Genomic DNA, 22,417 nt, shown 5'->3' with positions numbered 1-22,417 from the left:
ACTACAGGCAATCGAATTAATAGAACCAATGAATTTTTTTTTAAATAGTACTTTCTTACTAACTTTTTTGTTTTTTTTTTTAACATTAAAAAACATTTAAAGTAAAGTTCTTCAAGTTAATTAATTGGGAATTATTCAAAATAAGCACCTGTATATGAATCTGTATATATCTTGTAATAGATGAAATTGTTTTCATAAATAAGCATTTAATTAATTTTGTCATTTTCGGTCAGTATCTCTGAAATTCTTATAATTTTATGCTCAAAACTAACTGGCTAATTTTTGTAGAAAATTTTTGTCCACATAATTTTTTCATTGTTTTTTTTTAAGTAAAAAATATGTTTGTTTCATATTCACATAACACAAAGAACATTCCATGTTCAAAACAGGCGTAGTTCGTATAAATTGAAAGTTATTAGATATTGTTATATTCAAAACTGCGTGACTAACATTTTTAGCGTTTAACTTCTTTATAAATAATCACATTGGCTTAGTCATCCCTGACTTTAGCAGCAACCGAATAAAGTAGGTAAGGGATCCCGAGAATTGTAACTGAGTTCGAAATATTTATTAATGACCTTCAATAGTAATTGAATAATCTCTCATGTACCTGTAGACCTATAAATTCCTGTTGCGTAGTTGTACTGCGCAACAGGAATTCTTTTATTGATGTTAGGTTTCACTTAATGGAGAAGGTAACACTACCTAGATGGTCAGTGGTCACCGTTAGTTTTTAACGTTAAAACTACCAAGAATAATATTTGATGTATCTGTAATCCTACAAATTCATACTGCGTAGTAGTGCTGCCCTAGAACTTCTTTTATTAATGTTAGATTTCACCTGATGGAAAAGATAGTTAGTTGCTACCAGTGACGGTTATCGTTACTTTTCAACGTAACACTACCAAAACATTTCATTATTACGTTAAAAAATAAAAAGGTAACGTTAATGGTTATATTTTTATCGTTAATTAACGGTAAATATACGCGTGATGCGTGATATCAAAATACCGGTGATTCAATCCCTTATTGCTCCCTAACTCTACGCCTACGGAGTAGAAATTCGGCATAGAGACTTTCTATGTAGGTCACTACGGGTAGGTCATATTATAATCGTTTATCATCCTCGTTATTTTATCATTTGGTGGTAACTGGAACACTTTAGAAGTGGTAGGCCATATTCACCAGATTTAGTTAGACTATGGTTGGACTTTAGCTTTTAATGATTTAATATGAAGATGTAAATAAAAGCTTAGCTTGATAAATGCTATCTAGATGTCACCTTTCGTTGATACTTTTGACGGGTAATTAACATCGATGTATAATTAAGGATTAAAAACTAAAAACAGTAGGAATAATGAGTATGACTTTTTATTGTACAATTATATCTTTCATAAAAAATATAAACGCATTATCTTTTTACAAAACATCTTATTTATTTAGGGGCGTTAACATAATAGAAACCTTGTACTAAACATAAAAAATTAAAAAGTATATTGTGACCATAATTTAAGATCATAGTAAAATTGTTAAAATTCATTGACGTAATTTTTGTAAAACTTTGCTACTCAACACTTAAGTTTTACAAATCATAATATTGTTAAGTAATTTCACTATTTTCCTAGAAAATAACAAAGTGCTTTTAGATTATATCAGTTCCTCATTTTACCGTTGAAGTTCGTGATAGCTACCGCATACCTATAATTTCTCACAATTTTGAACCTTATCCCTAGTTGATAGCATAATAAATCCCAATGGCAAAATTACGCTAAGGTATAAGTATAAAGTAATCGTCAAAGTTGATTCTGGAATGTTATCTTTTTTAAGTAAAACATTTGACACTCTAAAATCTAACAGTTAAAAAAATTTAGCGAGGTAAAAGAGGCGATAATTAACCTACAAAACAACAATTACATTTTTATCTGCATTTCTTTTTTACAAACTTTTCCTAAATGTTGAAATAACAAAAAAATACTTCTTAATCTTATGTGCGCTTCACAATTATATTCTTTTAAAAATACATTTGGTAGTCTCTGGTTTAACAACTAGTCAACATGATTTAGGACGCGTATTCAGAAAGGACTGGAAGGCAACGGCTGTGCCCTATCCGTCCCTTTCTTTCACCTGATCGTTACCGTTAATAGAAAGGGACATCGACATAACTTATGGAAATCATCTTTCTGAATACTTATTTTTGCATAATAAGTCCCGTTCAACCGTATTAGTTGCATCAAAGGCCGGAAGTCATCCAGCGGCGAAGTGGTATAAGCACTTAATTGTATAATACACAATTCTTATCAACATACAAACGCCATACAAAAAAAGGAAACCTACATTTCTTTATAATACAGTGACAAAAACATCTAAACGCACTAACGTCGGGTATACGACTCGAAAAACCGGTTAATCCGTATAAAATGGCCAATACATATAAAAGGAATCAATTTTATACAAGCGTTTTCTTTATACATAGCGTCTTAAGTCCAAAAAAAGTCGGTTGGGGAAACTAGCACAAAATACAATACGACATATAGGCTAGGCTAATATCACAGGAGGTGCTGGGAACGGAGCGCCCTACTCCCTCTGATGCCCTCTCGCCCCTCCACTTCACCCCCACTGCCGCATCCCCTCGCCCTCCTACAGGTACCTATTTACTATTCAGAGGGGCGAAACGGGCTACAACCGATATATTTTGCGACAATTAAGATTTCAATAAAATAACTTCTCAACTTTATTCCATTGCACAACGCATACGAAACACTCGCAATTGCACAACCTGCTTTACCATTCCATTACACTTCCAACTAAAATCATTCTAAAATAAATTAACAATGACACAACACACATATAAATGTATTCGCTAAATAACGATAAGTAGCCACCTACATAATGATTCGCATACTTCACACCAACCAATTATAAACCAAAATGGTAACACGGCGTAAATTGTGAGATAAGGTAACGTTAAAACAAAAGTATATACAAAACTAAAACATAAACCAATTTAACAGTCGATGAGAAAATCAGACTTATTGAAATGCACTTTTGAACAAATGTTCGGGTAGTTGGGCCAACGCTTGGCCTTGCCTATCTAATACACGAGTAAGGTCACATACGCTCATCTGCAGCTGAGTGGAGCGCCGACGACGGCTACACGTCATCACTTATAAGGTTTTTTCTTTTGTTACGAGCATATTATACGACGATAATACGTAACATTCGATTGCCCACTGTACTCCAAGTATTTCTTAATATGCTTAGCTGCCTTCCCGCTCACGCTTCGCAGCGAAGCGCATTTGGCTTTTACTTTCAAATTTTATCGGATGCGAAATACTGTTGTTCTACATTACACGTTATCTTTTCGTCGTAGCGCTCACGTACGCGTTTTCTCAGTCCACCGAACATTAAAAAATCAAACAAAGAAAGCTACTCCGATCCGATGTTATCTTCGCTTCGTAAATGCTACCGTTCCCAGTTGTTTTGCACTATACCTTAATCACGATTCATTTAATTATTTATAGTACAATAATGCATTAATAATTATGGCTTACAATCTACATATCTCCCAACGTCAACCGATGAACGTCCTCACTCTACTCCCGACCTACACTGCGACACGTCGTCACATCTGACAGAACACTGCGGGTCCTCGGACACGAGAAGCGATCGTCGAACACAATCGGACCGCACCCGCCGGTACCTGAGCAACTTTCACTAAATTATAAAAACACGCTAACAAAGTAAGTACTCCTCTTAATAACAAAGAATTGGCTAACGTCGTCGTCCGTCCGTTCCGGGGTGACAAGAATTCTATCAATGAGATGTCCAGCGGTCAGGTTGCGAGGCGCGCTCGACCGCGATCCGGAGCGCGTCGGCTCATTCGGGTGAATTTGTTCCTAACGCGGCCGATATCTCGGTCAGCGACTCGAGCGCTTCGGCTCGCGCGAGTCTTCACTCGGTGCGCTGGCATCACAGCGAGGAGTGTACGTGCGCCGGGCGGCGCGGTCATGAGTCCAGCACGGTGAGCAGGCCGGCGGGCAGCAGCGCGTCCTGTCGGGAGCCATCCTGCATCTGCCGCGCGAGCTGCGCGCAGCCCAGGTTGGCGTCCCCCAGCTCCGGTATCGCGTCCAGCAACGCCAAGCACTCGTCCTCGACCGCGCGACGCGCCTTCTTCCCTATCCACGAGTCGTCGCACTCTTCCCGCGCCCTTCGTCTTCTGGCCTCCTTCTCCCTGCGCGCTTCCTCGCTGAGGCGGCAGTACGTGTTGTTTATGCACACGGATCTGCGCAGGTCTCTGGCGGGATCTTCGATGTTCTCCAATTTCTGTGAGCAGATTTCGATGACGCGCTTGCGCTCCTCGTTGGCGCGGAGGCGGGCGGAGATCATGGAGAGCTTGGGCCTGGCGGCGGGCTCGGTGCGAGGCGGCCCGAACATGTCGTCCTCAAACGTGTCCGCGATCTCGGCTCCGCGAGAATTTTCTCGCTCCTCTTGCGGAGTCATTCTGTAACAATGAAATAAATATGTTAATACACACTCGCCACATTAGCACTTGTAGATATGGTTATCGGGGCTGTTTGAAGAGATGTTCCAGTTCATGTGTAAATGTACAGACGACAATTCTCTTCTAAATGTCATTAGCCGAACTTGAAATCAAGGTGCCAAAAATGTAAAAGTTGTCCTATCCATAAATGTTTATTAAAACGTATCGCGGAACGCATACCATTTAATAATAAACTCAGCCGACGCAAGTACTAGGTCAAAGAACAATGCCTCGATGCCTAAACGGGCCAATAAGAATAACACTCGATAGGTATAATCCGACATCGGTACGACCGCAATCATCGAAACGAGCGAGAAACTAAATTACACGAGCTTTAAATATACTTAATAATATGATGACCTATAAATATTTTTAATTAACACCTACCTCGCCGATAGTTCAGGAGAGAAAATAAAAAATCCAGACATGTACATCGCTAACAATCCGGTAATTGGTGATTAGCAACTCGTCAAATATCACAAAAAGTTCCAAACACAAGCACAGAAAGAGCGCAATTCGTCACTCGTCCTCGACGGTGAGCAAGTATAAAGGCAACACAAACAAGTGAAGCAAAATGAAACTGCGCGAGAGGCGCGCGCGCAGCCCGACGACCACTCGGCGAATGACAGTATGCCGCACTGTAGATAAGACATTGAAAAAGCCAATTGCGTCACCGGGCACTGCTACGTACGCGCGCAGAGGAAGCGGGTGACGTACGCTATAAACCGTCACTTAGACGCTATTGACTGTCAAGACTCGATCTATTTGTTTACGACACAAAAGCTTCCAGCGACAAGCTAATCAGTGAAATCTGTTTAGATCCTCAGGAGCACTCGATTCTTCAGCCCCTGAAAACAACCAAATTACCACCTCGAACAATCAGCTACTGGTTAAACCAAGTACATTAAATAAACCGGATCTAGACTTATTAGAAGCAAATTCACTTGTGCATTTTAAAACTCACAAGGAAAACGACAATGAAATTCTCGTCTGACGCAAGTGTAGGACTTTTAGGAAACATTATTACTTAGTATAATAATATGTCTATTAGTTAACTACGAGTATGATGATAAAGATCTACTTCTTACGAGAATAATAATTCAAGCTCCATTGTTTCTAATACGCATTATATTTTACATCAATGAAACGAAGCGGACAATATTTGAAACACAGTTTGTTGCGTCAATTTAGTTTCATTAACACATCATGCCGAATCGCAAAAGGAAAACCCGAGACAATATGAGGTCAGCCATCCGACGAGTAATAGGAAAAATCGAATCATTGACAAAAGGCTTTAGAAGCGATTTTGGTAAGTAACCCGTAACTCGGAAAGTATAGAGACAAAGACAGAAGAAAAATAAGTATACCTTAAGTAAATTCGCTGAGAATTAGAAACATAATCGAGAACAACTTTTTTCTATATGAAAGCAAATTCCAAAAACTGCTCTAAAAATTTTCTGTACGGAGTCTGTAAGGATTTTTTTTGTAATTTGTTATGTTATATTTCTGCCACCTTGATAGATTCAAGAAGGGAGATATGAGATACTAAGGATAGTGTACAGTGAATAACTCTACCCTCGCATTTTTGCTACAAATCAATTCCGCTGTAGCCGCTGAAGAACACTTGGGTACAAATATCAAAAGCGCTCTTCAGGACGACAATCTTCATACTGTGACCACTTGAGGTTTGACAAAGTTCTCAGGCACTCGTTCACGTTATGACCTAGTAACTAAACAAAGTACAACTCTTACGTAATATTCGTCGTCGCGCTGCTCTAACATAATAATAATATATATACCGCATAATAAGTGCGGTAACATAACAAAATTGTCGGAACTTATTAAAAAGGTGATGGTATTGTAAAGGTATCCAGAAAATCTGGACGGGTCCCATACTTAGTAGTTAGTACCTGTGGTACAAATTTTCACCAATTTAAAAAATCAAAAATTTTGATAAGGCTGAAGAGAACACCAAACAGAAGGTTCTTAATCAACGAAAGAAATTAGAATTGTGAAATGTTAACTAATCGTACACTAAATAAAATTATTCCAGTGACATTAAAAGTACGTAAGTAACGGAAATTATATTAGATGAAGAGCAAACTAAATGAAATTATTTAATCGATTTATTTGATGAATTCAACATTAAAAGTAGTAGAGTACAAAATATTAAACGTTCAAATTATTAACATACTACATAATTAGATACTTATTAAAGTACCACGATGAGACAATAAATAAGTAATCCATTTAACAGAAGCGTATCACAAAAAGCTTAAATAAAATGTGTCTCGAGCATATTATTCTGAAATGTTTTTACTTTTTTGTTTTTAGGGTTCCGTACCTTAAAGGGAAAAACGGAACCCTTATAGGATTACTTTGTTGTCTGTCTGTCGGTCCGCCCGTCCGACCGTCGTGTCTGTCAAGAAAACCTATAGGGTACTTCCCGTTGACCTAGAATCATGAAATTTGGCAGGTAGGTTACCTACTCTAGCACAAGTAAAGGAATAAATCTGAAAACCGTGAATTTATGTTTACATAACTAAAAAAATAATTAAAAATGTGTTTCAATTTTCAAAGTAAGATAGCTATACCAAGTGGGGTATCATATGAAAGGGCTTTATCTGTACATTCAAAAACAGATTTCTATTTATTTTTATGCATAATAGTTTTTGACTTATCGTGAAAAATGTCAGAAAAATTACCCGAGTACGGAACCCTCAGTGCGCGAGTCTGACTCGCAATTGGCCGGTTTTTTTGATTCTGAGACGAAAACGCGACAGCAGCTTGCTGCCGAGTGCCGACCCCTAAGTTACGATCTAATAAATCTTGCTCCATTCGCCTCGAGGTTACCCACTACCTGCACTTTCTTTTCTCTGTCTCACACGAGCGCTAGCATGAAACCAAATGGCACCGAGCTATTTTTTTTACACCCACACGAGTCGTTATTAGTGCGCTTTGGATGGTTTGATTTCGGTAGTTGACTAATTGACTAACATTTTATAATTCTGAAAGTGAGTCTTGATTACCAAACGACCCGCTACATTTTTTTTTTCATTGAAAGTAATAACAAAGTAGTAATAATAAAACTTATAGCTATAATACAGGTGCCGTACAAATTATGCCCGCGTTTAATGGTGCCAACAATACTGGCTGCATACGTTGAAGTTTGGCTGATATTTTGCGCGGAAAAATGAGCCAGCCTTTAGATTCCTAAGGATTGGTCTCTGTTACGATAATATTACCTACGTCTCACTTACCTAGTAAGTAATAAGTAAGCATACTTTTAACAGTTTTGATTCGGTAATTATTTAACTAAATTTTGTAGTTCTGAAAGTGAGTCTTGATATGACGCTTGGGATGGTGGAAAAAATTATGAGTAAAATAGTAAGCATTTAGTTGATTATCTATTCTTAGTTTACAGTCTTTAGTTTTATTAAATAACCGAGATTTATATTGAGGTAATTAAATGTTGTTTTTTTTATCTTCGTGAAGACTAGAAGATTAAAACTATCTTGAACATCTCTTGAGATTTATTTCTACACGTTTTCGTCCTACGAAGAGCGTGGTATGAATTGTAATTATCAATATTGTACTTAAACATTTCTTTTAGATGCTCTAAATTATAGCCTTATTTTTTATATTGATTTATAACCATTTATACCACGATTAACAATGATTATTTATTATTATATATACAAGTGTAAATTAAAAATTTATTACATCCCCGACAAGTAAAGGTAACAGTAATAACTAGAAAAGAGCTGATAACTTTCGAACGGCTGAACCGATTTTCTTGGATTATAGCTAAGAACACTCTCGATCAAGCCACCTTTCAAACAAAAAAAAAACTAAATTAAAATCAGTTCATTATTTTAGGAGCTACGATGCCACGGACAGATACACAGATACACACGTCTAACTTATAACACCCCTCTTTTTGGGTCGGGGGTTAAAAATTTCAACACAAAGATTGAAACAAGTAGAGAACTAACTAGATCGAATATATAAATGTAGGTATGGACATAGGTATGTAACGTGTATATTGTATTTCATCAATAACTTTTCTCATTACGAGTTACCTATTGTTCGTAGTTTCGCAATGATCTGGTATTTTTACTGTTAAAATGATTCGCGACGCGTGCAATATGTACTTTGTTTGTGGATGTTAGTTTTATAAATCCACAAAAGTTCGCCAGACCTATAACATTTTAAGAAGGTCTTGCATTTTACTTGACGAGGTCTTTTTGTTTTTGTATTTTATTTATTATCAAAAATGCTAAAAATCTTTCTTTTTCTTACCAAAAATTGTAACAAAAAGGACAAAAAAGAAAAAATGGACAGAAAGGTGTGTGAATTGTAGCAGTTTGCACTTGGCCAGGGTTGGACTACGGCCTAAACTCTTCTCGTTGTGAGGGACCCGTACTCAGTTGACCGACGATGGGTGGAGATGATGATAAAGATTGTGTAACATGTTATTTAGAAAACTATTTAGTCCTGTAATGCAAATTGCTAAGAAGTTGCCCAGATATTAATGGTACTTGCAAGTAATAGCATATAAATGCAGCCCGCTACTTTGCCTGGCTATTAACATCATAATAAGTACCTATTATAGAGTGGACATTTTCATACAAACAACTGTAGTTACTAATGTTAAAACAACAGAGAAATAATGCATTTAACAGAAACATACATCACTTAGTTTTATCTAAACTGGTAGGTGAGTAGAATATCGCGCGTGCTCTCTGATTTCACTAAACCGGTCTTGTAAAACATACCACACTTTTAAAGTTTGTTATATTATGTTGAATTGACTAGTTTAGTTATTACATAAGTCTGTGGTAAATTAAAATCGAAAATATTTGTACCTAAATATTTTTTAACCCCCGACCCAAAAAGAGGGGTGTTATAAGTTTGACGTGTGTATCTGTCTGTGGCATCGTAGCTCCTAAAGTAATGAACCGATTTTAATTTAGTTTTTTTTGTTTGAAAGGTGGCTTGATCGAGAGTGTTCTTAGCTATAATCCAAGAAAATCGGTTCAGCCAATTGAAAGTTATTAGCTCTTTTCTAGTTACTGTAACCTTCACTTGTCGGGGGTGTTATGAATTTTTAATTTGCACTTGTTTATGATAGTGTTTTACCTACACTCAAGGAAATTTCTAAATAATTTTTAATACATATCAAAAATTGCGGGGACCGGCAGGATTCGAACCTGCATCTTCAGGGAATCGCGCCCGATGCCTTAACCACTAGGCCATAGTCCACCACGCTGCCAGCACCGCAGCAGCTTGAAACAGGTAAGTAACGGTGGCAGCTCTACCAGGTATTATAACATATTAATATAGTGCGGAGAGTATTCGAATAGGGCTCAGTTCGTTCTGTACCCCCAGTAGATTTTACTCCTCACCAACGTTGATAGTATTTTAGATTCGAAACACTCTAGCGTTAAAGTAAAAATGCTCAAGTTTGTACGTATATTTACAACCAGCGCTCCAAGCAGAAACGTTGCGAAATTAAAATCTATGGTACTGAATTGTTGACTTTAAGTCAAGGAAGTTTAGGTTCTATTTTACTTTGTCGTTATTTTGTTTCGACTCTCGAATACTATCAAAATTGGGGAGAAGTAAAATCTCATACTGAGGGTACTGGTTTTCGTCGGTACAACGACCGAGCGACCCTTGTGTCCGAATTTCGTCGAATGGAAATTTCGTATGGGCGTAAATACACGTTTTCATTTTGACAATTACAGCTTCCGAATTCAATATCTTTTGAGAAATAAAAATATAACAATGGTACTGGTTCTGAGCACAACTTAATTTTAGAGTATTCGCATTCTCTTCATACTAGTGTAATATGAAAAGGAGAGACACAGTTTGACAGTTTTAAATTTAATTTAGAGCGGTCAAATCAGCGAGGCTATTATTTAAAGTAGCTGCACTAAAATTGAGAGTTTTTAAATGTAAAATTCATGTTCCGTTCTTTTTTAGCAATATTAAAAAGAAAATGATGCAGATACTCTAAATTTAGTTTAGAAAAAGAACAGATCGGTGCCATTTCATTATTGTAGGTGCCCACTTAAATAACTATCAATCACTACTAGTTAACATTATTATAAATGCGAAAACATGTATGTGCTTCAATCATGTTACACCGCGACAGAGCAACTAATCGACGTAATTTTTTGCATGGATACACATTGACGACTTTTTATCCCAGTAAATCAAAGGGAGTTTTAAAACCTAAAGCCACGCGGATAAAATAGCGGCCATCATCTAGTAATTAATATTCAATTATGGAAATCGTTATTAACTATTGAAATGCATGGTTAGAGTACAGGAAAATTGCCTACAACTACCCATATTTTGTACCACTATGTGAAAATTGTGTAAAATTAAACATTTTCAAATGAAATGCATCTATGTGGACTGGATTCGTTTTCGTTTGCATCTTCCACGTGGATTTTCGTTTTTTTAAAATCCCGTGGGGACTCTTTGGTTTCCTGAGATAGAAAGTTAGATATTATGTCACTCACTATGTGACTATTATACGAGTATAACGATGCAAAAAACCACATCGATCCGTTGCTTCCTTGCAATAAAAGACAAGCTAACAAACAAACAAGCACACTTTCACATTTATAATACGGGTAGTGATGGCTATTTCTATACGCTATACATATATTATTTATATATCCGTTCGTTAAGGTGAACGCACACTTATCGAGTCGAACAAAACGAATTTTAGAATTCTGGAAATCTCATGAAACCTCGCACACTTTCGATTCGGCCGATTCGACGCGGAAAAGTATGCGAGGTTTCATGAGATTTCATAATCAGAATTCTAAAATTCGTTTCGTTCGACGCTTTCGGCTCGGATAAGTGTGCGTTCACCTTAATACTTATAACTATGATATAATTGTCATAGTTAAGTGGCATTTTGTTGAAAGAGGTCTCAAATCACCTGTGAGGCTGTCTGATCTAGTCGCGTCGCTGTATGTGGGCGTGGAACGGTATCGCGCGTCGACAGTGATGGCCGCGGCGCGACTAAATGTTACAGTCGGTTAAGTGCGAATCGCGCATCGAGGGTTCCGTACTCGGGTAATTTTGGACGATAAATCAAAAACTATTACCTATGCATAAAAATAAATAAAACATGTTTTAGAATTTACAGTTAAAGCCCTTTCATATGATACCCCACTTGGTACAGTTATCTTACTTTGAAAATTGAAAAGACTTACTACAAGACTTACTTGTTCAGAACACATTTTAATTTTTTTTGTAATGTAACCACAAAGTCGTGGTTTCCGGATACTTTCCGTAACACGTGCTGTAAGACCTATCTACCTGCCTTTCATGATTCTAGGTCAACGGGAAGTACCTTTAACAGGGCTCTCTCCATCACTCGTTTCATACAATCGTAGTTCCAATTTCATATGAATATTAAGCAACCAAAGTCCATGAAATTTTGCAGACATATTCTAGAAACTAATATCTGTGTCTGTGGTGTTTTAGATTTTTCTAAAAATATGTAGTTTTAAAATTACAGGGCTCAAAGATTTGTATGTAAATTTTTAAGACCGCGTAACTTTGAAACCGAATATTTTAATATTCATTTCATTCATTTGGATGACCGTCTCTACATAGGAAGCCGGTTTGCGGACTCACCGGTCTAAGGAGCCGCTCATTCAGATGACTGTATGTTCAGCCAATTAACTGACAGCAGTAATATGAGATTAATCAGATTAATCAGATTTGCATTTCAAATGAAATTGGAACTACGATTGTATGAAACGAGTGACAAAGAGAGCCCTCTTAAGGTTTTTTCTTGACAGACACGACATACGGACACACACAACGAAGTGATCCTTTAAGGGTTATTTTTTCCTTTTGAGGTACGGAACCCTAAAAACAACGTAAGTCAACGATACAAAGAAACTTTTTTGCCTTCTTACAAAACTCGTCCTAATTTGTAAACAACTAGTAGGTAGGTACATCATGAATCTAATAAAAGGTTGCAAAAAGTAATACGCCATTAACTATGGCAAGCGACTGAAAATGTCAAAGGTAGTAACCACTAACCACCCACATAGGTGGTAAGTCTTGAACTTTAGTATAAAATCGCATGTCAATTGGGATGATGCCTATATCAAAAATAAATAAATTATTTCATTGAAATTATTAAATAGAAGGTCTTCCGAAATTCGTAAAATCCACGTCCGCTGGTAAGTTTCAAGTTTGCTACCATTTTAAATTATCGATTTTATAAAAAAAGTACGTTCAATTAGATCAAATGTTTATGACAATAAATCTCTGTATTTCATACTTACATTCTATGTTTTTCAAGATATTATCATTTTTGAAGTACTAAGTAACTAATAATATAATGTCAAAATATTTCTTTTTATGTGACTTTTATACAATTGCATATAATTAACGTTTTTTGAAACGAAAAGATTACTGAAGAATTACTTCAGTAAAAATATTACTCTATCTATTAAATTAAACTTTTTCATTGCGTCTACTTGACTCCTTGTCAAGTCGCAACCCTAACCGAGACTCTCAGAGGTATTCTACCAAAAAGTAAAAAGGAAGCCATTAAACTGTTTAAAGATAGACAGGCTACAGGGTGTAACTTTATAGCTATTTACTATATGAGTATCTTAGACATAAGGGGTCTCAAAATAAAGGTGCTATCACATCACACTAATATTATAAAGGCGAAAGTTTGTATGTGTGTGTGTGTGTGTATGTTTGTTACTCCTTCAGGCAAAAACCACTGAACGGATTTGGCTGAAATATAGAATAGAGATAGATAATATCCTGGATTAGCACATAGGCTACTTTTTATCCCGGAAAACCAAAGAGTTCCCACGGGATTTCGAAAAACCTAAATCGACGCGGACGAATTCGCGGGCGTCAGCTAGTAATTAAATATTAGGCTAACACGAAGTTAATTTTTGTCTGTCTGTTAACTGTCACCACAATTATTTTCTGGCATTTTTTGTGCATTTTAGGGTTCCGTATCCGTATGCGCATTGGACTCGCACTTCACCGATTTTTTTTGACAAAGTGAGAGTTTCAGCCAATCAGAATTGATTAATTTTATCATCATCAGAACAGGTCTCTTCTCAGAAGGACTGTTCAAGCACTGGCCAAGTGTGGAGTAGTAAACTTCACACACCTTTGAGAAAATTATGGAGAACGCTCAGGCGTGCAGGTTCCCTCACGATGTTTTCCTTCCCCGTTAAAGCTAGTGATATTTAATATTTGAAACGCACCTAAATCCAAAAAGTTAGAATGATGATAATTATTGGCGTCACTCAGAAAAGCAGGTATTATTTAAATATTTTTATCGAATAATTGGAATGTCTCTCAAAACCAACACAAAAAACACCAGGTTCAATGTGTAGAGGTTATCCGAGAGTTTTAATCTAAACAAATTAATGCCAAAATAAATAATTTAATTAGAGCGTGATTGCTATCACAACATCTAATTATTCAGTTCACAATCCAAATACCGAAAATATGCGACATCGCTCCGAATCTCAGAAGGAGACTGAACTAAAACCTTCGAAACACCCGTATTTATGCAAGTTCAATCTTGTTGGCCTCCTAGCAACAGATTGTATGACATCGAATGAGCGAAATATCGATTTTATCAAACTACCTGCATTAGATAAATTAATAATTTTATATTATTGTTGACAATTCAAATCAATTTTTAAAAGTAACCTTACAGTTCGGCCGTCCTGAATTTAACACGTCCTCGTGTTTCTAATCAATCTTGTCATGTCAGTCGCGGGCTTCCCTGCCCTAAGTCAAATCCAAATCATGGGCTATCCTGCCCTCCGTCAAATCATTAAAACCTATCCTTGAACTGCCGAACTCTCAGTTTTGATATCCAATCAAAAATAAATCCAAACGACCATTCTCTCATTCGATGTACACGAAATCTGAATTATTTACTGCAAGTTACTTTCCACTTCACAAAAGACTAAATTCTTAAAAAAAAAACTAAAAATTTTAATCACCAAATCAATCTCAATAAAATTTTTAATCAAATGTGGGTTGTTTACAAAAAGATACCAAAGCGAAATTAAGACAACGTGAGACACGTCCCGCTTCTGAATTATTGGCGTCACTCAGAAAAGCAGGTATTATTTAAATATTTTTATCGAATAATTGGAATGTCTCTCAAAACCAACACAAAAAACACCAGGTTCAATGTGTAGAGGTTATCCGAGAGTTTTAATCTAAACAAATTAATGCCAAAATAAATAATTTAATTAGAGCGTGATTGCTATCACAACATCTAATTATTCAGTTCACAATCCAAATACCGAAAATATGCGACATCGCTCCGAATCTCAGAAGGAGACTGAACTAAAACCTTCGAAACACCCGTATTTATGCAAGTTCAATCTTGTTGGCCTCCTAGCAACAGATTGTATGACATCGAATGAGCGAAATATCGATTTTATCAAACTACCTGCATTAGATAAATTAATAATTTTATATTATTGTTGACAATTCAAATCAATTTTTAAAAGTAACCTTACATAATGATGATGTCACTATAAATCTAGCTTCAATAAAATTTTGAAAAGAGTTATCGAGTCAACCAGGGACCCGAGAGCTGGTAGCTCATTTGTGCAAAGAATTAGTTTGGCCATCCAAAAAAGTAAAGGTGCTCACGCACTTGAACTGCACTGCAGCGGAACCGAGCGTCGCGTCAGCGCCCCGAACGATATTCTCTTCAACCGCGACGCGCGTACGTTACAGCCGCGCGGCGCGGCTGGAGAGAATATCGTGCGGGGCGCTGACGCGACGCGCAGTTCCGCTGCAGTGCAGTTCAAGTGCGTGGGCATCTTAATGCTGCCAGCATCTTGGGTACAATGCCTCGCTGCGGTGGTCTCGATGAGGTTTAAGATTTAATTTAATTTATTTTAGTTTGTCATTTTTCTTTTAGTTTTAATTTAGATTTAAGTTTATTTTATAAAATTGTCACTTATTATTATAACTATTAAAGTTCAATAAAATTAGTTAATCATAATAATACCTCAATGTTATTTATTAGTTAAAGCATTATTTTATAACGAAACATTTGATAAATAGGCGTCCTACATAGTAGGTAATTAAAAATATTCAAAGGTTTGGTAGGCACATGACAAAGAAAATTGCAAAGCTCGGGCTCTCAATAGGCAGCTTTATTTTATTTCTACTTGTACAGACAGCACAAAAAGATAAATTAAGAATTTCATTAATTATTATTAACTTAAAAGCATATTCTTAATTGATAGAGAAAATATTTCATTTATGGAACTACTTAAATAAATACTCTGACTCGTTCTTTCAAATAAGAAAAATTGCTATGAGCTTTTGTCTTTATAGAGTACAGATTAATTTGTTTGAGAGTATTTTCGGATATTTCAACTTAAATATTACTTAATAGGTATTTAAATTAAAAAAACATTTCATTTATGGAACTACTTAAGTAGGTAGATACTTTCACTTACACTACTTTATATTTATAATAGTTACTTTCACTTGTTCTTTTAAATATAACGTAAAGTTGTCATGAGCTTTTGTCTCACATTAGAATACAGATTAATTTGTTTTAAACCGTAAACGGCCTGTTTAAAAATTAATTTAGGGAACTATGTGGGTTTGTACGTCTTACTTTATGTTACACTAAGCTTAACTATCTGAGTTAACTATCATAAGCTTCGGACTAAAATAAGAGCAGAGAAGTCACTAGGAAATAGCGTTGAGGTCCCGCTAAACGACCTTAACCTGACCGCTGCTGGACAAGAGGACCAGTCTGTGTCCGAAATTTTTGTAATTGGCTGACTTTATGGCTTTCTTGCTGTAATGTATTTAAATCAATAGGGAGAGGTGTTAGCCAATGAGAGATTGCTATCGTTACACTGAGCTGTCAATTTTTGGTGTAAGGCCTGAACTGCTTTTAATAAACTGTTTTCTGAATTTGGTGCTCTGGTAGAAATACAAGCATAGTCAGCCTGGAGTTTGCTTAACCATATGGAGCCTGCAGTTTGAAGCCAAAGCTATAATGTTATAATTGTAATTATTTCTAATTGGCTGGCACTTATTACCTACTCTTTTACTTTATGTTTGGTAAATAATAATATACCTAATTAATCAAAGCTGCAATCCGTATTTATCAAATATACACGTTAATTAGTATAACATCTAAACTACTTAGTGGAGTTCAGTATTCACCATTTTTTTAATACAATTTTTGCTTTTGCATTAGGTATCTAATAGTGAGATACCTAATATACACTGGTTGGTAGGTATATCGATTCTAGGCAACGCGTAACCCCTCCCTGCGAAGTGAGGCGATTCCACTAGTGACTAGAACTAGACGTACTAGTTATTATGTATAATGTATACTTATATGTACAAAGTCATAGCAAAGTGTACTATCCGTTTCAAAGAAGAAGATAATCGCATCGTATTTGGCACTTGAGAGTACTGCCAGCAAAAAAAAAAGTTATATTTTCAATTAGGTTAATAAATTAATATGTACCACTAACTTTTAAACATAGTTATGATTAAGGTATAATATCTACAAGCACCTATTTTTAACTTCTATTTAACCCGCTTTTTATAACAATTTCAAGGAAACAATTCAACGTTTATCATATTGAATCAAACTCAAACCAACAAAGTACTTTAACCACTATTAGCAAACAATTTCTCACACCATCTAAGCGAATCGCTCTATAATCCCCAATGTACATTGCTCGCTATGTTCAAACGCGCATAAAGTTTATAGGCCGCAGTAGACAATGGACATGGTCCAATGCCTTTATATCACAGCCAATGGTGTGCCGTCGACGCTCTCGGGAATTATTGACTGCGTGTAGTATTTAAATTGTTATCGGAAAATGGACTTTATGTACTCATAGCTAGTAAGTGTAAATAATTAACCTTATATGAATATGTTGTAAAATTATATTCCTTTGCAATAGTTATGCTTTTCTGAAATGAAATTTTTCGCTTGAAGGTAACTAACCTAAATTGATGAACGATTGTGGAAACCTCCTAATCTGTAAGATCAGCAGGAATAGAATGAAAAGTTTTTTATTAATTTCACTACTTACTTTTAGGTTATTCTTTTTAATAATGATTTAAAATAGGTAACGGAAAACTGCTTGCTTTTCTAATTAATAGAAACTATATTAAATAAGGCAGTCAGTGCCTTCTTGCCTGTGTGGAGTGTTCGTTTTTAACATCACTTTCACTTACATCAGCCAGGTAAGATCGTGAATCGTAGTCGAGCGTAAAAATATAATAAATAGATTAAGTATGAAGTTAGTTTTCTTTAATGTATGATTTTATTGGTATAAGTAAGTATCAAAAGAAATTAAGAAAAATCTAGGAACACAAAATAGGTAGGTATACTTAAGTGACTACGAATAAAAACACTTAAGTGTCTTACACTTAACTATTTAAAATGAAAAATAATAAAATATTGTCTATTCAATTAAACTTTGAATCGTCAAATGCATCTATCTACCACTGGTTTATTTAACTGATAGTTCAAAAGGTTTAACTACACAAACCCATATCCAAAATTCTCTGTTATTACCTACTAATTGCCTTTACATCCTTAGTTGAAATTTCAGTCAGTCTAGGTCTAAAGTTCCAGGATAAAAATATCCTGGAACTTTCGTATAATGCACCTCCGACCACTTGTCCACGGATCAGGATCACTTACTACGCAGTGCCGAAATTTTAGATAAGTAGATAATATGTAGGTATTTTTGTTCAGTACTCAAATAGGTTGGTAGGTATAACACTATCATAAAAGTTATAAATCTGCGCGCTTTACCACTTCTATTCGTAATTCTGTGGTTGGATGTTCATAATGATATTCCTAGATCGGTGTGTAATTGACCACGCCTATCGGCCGCGATACAAGGCCGTGATATTCTATTAACTACCACTGAACTCCGCTATCTGGTGCTCTTTTGATAACGAATATGCGGGAACTGTATGAAAAATATTAAATTGTTGTAGGTATTATAATATGCCCTTCTACTAAGAAAAACACCGCCTTGCTTGAATATAATATCAAAACACATACTTAAATTCGGGATATCTCTAATGTTCTGCTTATTTTTATTTTTACCTATATGTAATTCTTATATTATCAAAGTATAGTCTTCTCAATTTAAATGCATAATATGATGCTATGGGTGCAATTGTTCTAAGTCTTCAATATGTTCATGGGCAGTGAGTTGTTATACTTCTAGAGTAGGACTTTTCTGTAAAATGGGCTCAATGATTCAAGTTCGTTTTATTTAACAAACGTCCTTGTTACTGGGCAATAGCGATTTATGAAGTACGAACATAGCAGCGAGTCGAAAATGAATTTTGATTTACAACCTCAAGTGATACCTCGTTGAATAGGCATTTTAAAATCATCATGAGGTTTCTTAAACAGATTTTGAAAAAAAAACACTGTTTACGGAGTAATGATCGTCAAAGGCAAGACAACTAGCATGACTAGAAAACCAAACTTTATGCGCGTTATGAGTTCTGAGTTCTGACTTCTGCTTGACCAGTTAATTTTATATATTTGTTGTTCAAATTGGCACTAGACGGGGATTTACACCGTCTATCCATCATAATACCGCTATTTCTATAATAATATGTATGACGTAATTCTTACGGTAGTATTATTACATTGTTAAAGTTATTTTCCAACCATTACCACAGGAGTAAAAGAGATAATATACTTAATATATTATCATGTTTACTAAAAATAGTTAAGTTTATGATAAAATTCCAATATCCTCGACTGAACTATGTATATTATTTTTATAGCTTTGTATATTTTAGAACTTTGTATATTATTTTCTGTAGGTATTTAGTGTTTAGTCGGACCCAATTATTTCGTCCATCTCCTTTTTAAGAGTGGGAAAAACAAAAATAATTTTCCTGCCCCTTGCACCTGACCTGGGGGGTAATTGTAAAGCAATTTTCGCGGAAAATTTACTTGTAGGAAAGGGAAAAACAGTTTCCTTGTATACGATTAAGGAAATAGGAAATTGGAACTACGTTTGTATGGAGCGAGTAACGGAGAGACCCCTCTTAAGTACAAAGAAAAAAAAACTGTTTATATTATAAAAAGATTAAAGACCTATTAAGTAATAGGTATCTATCTTGGATCGTTATCAGTTAAAAAGTTATACTTTTAAGGAAATAATTAATCAATTAATTATGAAAAAAGTACATACTTAATTTATCTTTTTGTGCTGTCTGTACAAGTATGTATTTAAATAGAATAAAGTTACCTTTTGAGAGACTAAGCTTTACAATTTTCTTTGTCATATGCCGGCGTAACTCTTGAATATTTTTAATTAGATACCTACTAAGCAGGATGTAGTACCTACCTATATATTAAAACATTTTGTTATGTATAAAATAGTGCATTAACAAATTACTTAATAACATTAAGTGGTGCTTATGATTAACTAATTGCTGTTAGATTTAATGACATATCACAGTTTACCTACCCATACTACAAACCAGTAGGTCGATTGCGATAAATTATTATTATTGAAACGCAGGGTTGGAAAAAAACAGGTTTTTAAACAAAATATTTTTGGTAAAATAGGTCTTAACTTTAAAACTATACATGTTTTAAACCTGTTTTAAAGAAAAATATTTTGTATAAAAAAGCTGATTTTTTAAATAAATAAAAAACATGTTTTAAACACTTGTACAAACCCCTGTTAGAATGCACAGTTGCAGCACAGTAACTTCCCTATTTATCCATTTCATTATCCTTTAATCTGCCTTTAATCCAATCCTTCTTTCTTGTTCCAATCCTTCAATCCACTTCAAATCCAATCCTTCCGAGTTTCTTGCTGGTTCTTCTCGGTAGGAAAGGCATTCCGAACCAGTGGTAGATGCTTTTGACGATTCGAAAGAACTTGTAAAAGTCTAATTGAATAAAAACATTTTGAATTTGAATTGAATTTGAATTTGAACTTCCGATTGACTGACACTCGTCATACTGACTAAAATTCAATCGCCATAAACTAAGCCAGTAATAATTTAATAACAAACACGGTCATCGCAATGCAAAGATCATAAGTTTCGTCATAAAGAGACTGGTATGTAAGGCACAGAATGAACATTTTTTTATGATCATTCATCCTAACCTTAACGTTGACGCATAAAGTCACTATTCCGATCTCAGAATAGGGATTTTAACCGCACGCTTCTACGCCCATGAGTGAAAGAGAGCACCACTTTGTTAGAGCCCGAGCGAAGTACGGTCAGGTAGAAATTGACAGACGTGGCGGTATTAAAAAAATATTTAACAAGTTGTCAATGACCTTAAGTTCCATAATTTTAGGACCTCAAAAAAGATTCTTCATCAATACATTTAGATAGATAAGTATAGAATAATTAAGATGTCGACCTATGTTTTAATTTTTTTTTAAGTAGCGAAAGCACTAAAAAAACTTCATTGCAAAAATTGCAAAAAAATCTGAAATCAAAAAGAAGAAGAGCGAAACTTTAAAACTGTCAACTTTAAAAAGTTATTGTTACGATATTTTGAGGTTTTGGAATTTTACCGATTACAATTTGTTGCAAAGGGGCATAGTGATATTAGGTAAAACATTACATAATAATTATAATTTTATAATCAGATACACGTAACTAAAGCAATTCCATTCGCGCTAATAATTTATTAAAACTGTTATTAATATCTAAAGGGCTTAGGTCAAGAGTAGGCGGTTCGGTAACATTCAGAAAGTGAGACTGAAATATTCAGGATCTTTCGAGTTTCAAGAATTTTCATCAACTTTTTTTAATCAAAGAAAATTCTCAAGCTTTTTGCACCCCACAAAAAGTTTTTATCATTTAATTTATATATAAAAAATATCTACAAAAAAATTGCAAAAATTTTATCATTTTTTTTATTAATGTACAAAACACAAATTAATATGTTTTTTACATCTAAACAAAATTTTACGTAAACGATTGGCATCTATAATAAGTAAAACAAACATTAATAGCTTTAGCTTTACAAAAAACGTTAAGAAATAGTGTTAAAACAAGCTTAAATGAAGTAACATTAAAAAATAAATAAGTGACAGTTACCTTTTTGATTACAAAGAAAACGGTCCAATCAGATCCGATACAAAAAAAAGTGATGTTGCACCAAGTCCAAAAAGTTGTAAAGTCCACTCAAGTATTTAAGGCGCCTAATTCAAACATAATGCCATCCTCAACTGGATATAACACAAGAAACAATCGAGTTCACACTTGTCCAAACAGAAGCACACTACATAACTGAACCGAGGGACAGTCCACACGAGTACAATGACGGGCTTCTCGCGCCAAACTGGCGGAACAGTGCGCGATGTTGGCTTTCCAATAGGGCTGCCACTTGCCACCGAGGTCAAAGTGATAGAATGATCATAGCACAATGCCACACATACTCAAAAAATCAAAAAGAATTAAAAAAAATTGCTATTCCTCAAGCGTCAAATGTCACTGAGCGCTTAGGCTTAAATATTTTTTAAACCAATTATATTGCGTACAAAACGAGAACTCACTTGCCATTTTAACTTTATATGTGTTTATAGTCCTTATTTTAAAAGTGAACCGTACTTTTGACATGACTGTTAACACATAGAGTTATAAAAATTAAATTAAAAATTTAAAAAACCCCCGACACATAAACCTCTAAAAAGTAAAAAAATAATAGGTAAGTATGTATGGGCCCTTTAAGAATAGTATAAATAGTAAAGTTTTTATCCAAGCGCTCGTTGCGCCAGGGGACCGCTACCTATCATAAACTATGAAAGTCATCTGTTGTAGAAAGAA

At 35.1% G+C, this 22,417-nt stretch overlaps 1 protein-coding gene across 2 annotated transcripts; it reads right to left on the bottom strand.

Annotated features, from left to right (window-relative positions):
• Window positions 1-1,355: 1,355 nt before the first annotated feature.
• LOC123872940 lies at window positions 1,356-21,921 on the bottom strand. 2 transcript variants are annotated; one of them, XM_045917545.1, is made up of 2 exons: window positions 21,689-21,921; window positions 1,356-4,501 (listed from the first exon to the last, which is right to left on the bottom strand). In XM_045917545.1, the coding sequence occupies exon 2, from the start codon at window positions 4,498-4,500 to the stop codon at window positions 4,006-4,008; it is 495 nt and encodes a 164-aa protein (XP_045773501.1). In that variant the 5' UTR covers window position 4,501; window positions 21,689-21,921; the 3' UTR covers window positions 1,356-4,005. The 2 variants fall into 2 exon arrangements, with proteins under 2 accessions (XP_045773501.1, XP_045773500.1); XM_045917544.1 differs by lacking the exon at window positions 21,689-21,921 and adding an exon at window positions 4,928-5,173.
• Between the last annotated feature and the right edge of the window lie 496 nt (window positions 21,922-22,417).

The sequence above is a fragment of the Maniola jurtina genome, chromosome 16, assembly GCF_905333055.1.
Source record: "Maniola jurtina chromosome 16, ilManJurt1.1, whole genome shotgun sequence".
NCBI lineage: Eukaryota > Metazoa > Arthropoda > Insecta > Lepidoptera > Nymphalidae > Maniola > Maniola jurtina.
This window is presented reverse-complemented; position numbering and strand designations above follow the sequence as displayed.

What these genes read in the sequence shown, in the direction of transcription:
- LOC123872940 (XM_045917544.1), bottom strand. Translation starts at nt 4,974, where the DNA reads ATGTACATGTCTGGATTTTTTATTTTCTCTCCTGAACTATCGGCGAG. An exon ending in TCTCCTGAACTATCGGCGAG is followed by an intron (nt 4,502 to 4,927) that starts GTAGGTGTTAAT and finishes TCATTGTTACAG; the next exon opens with AATGACTCCGCAAGAGGAGC.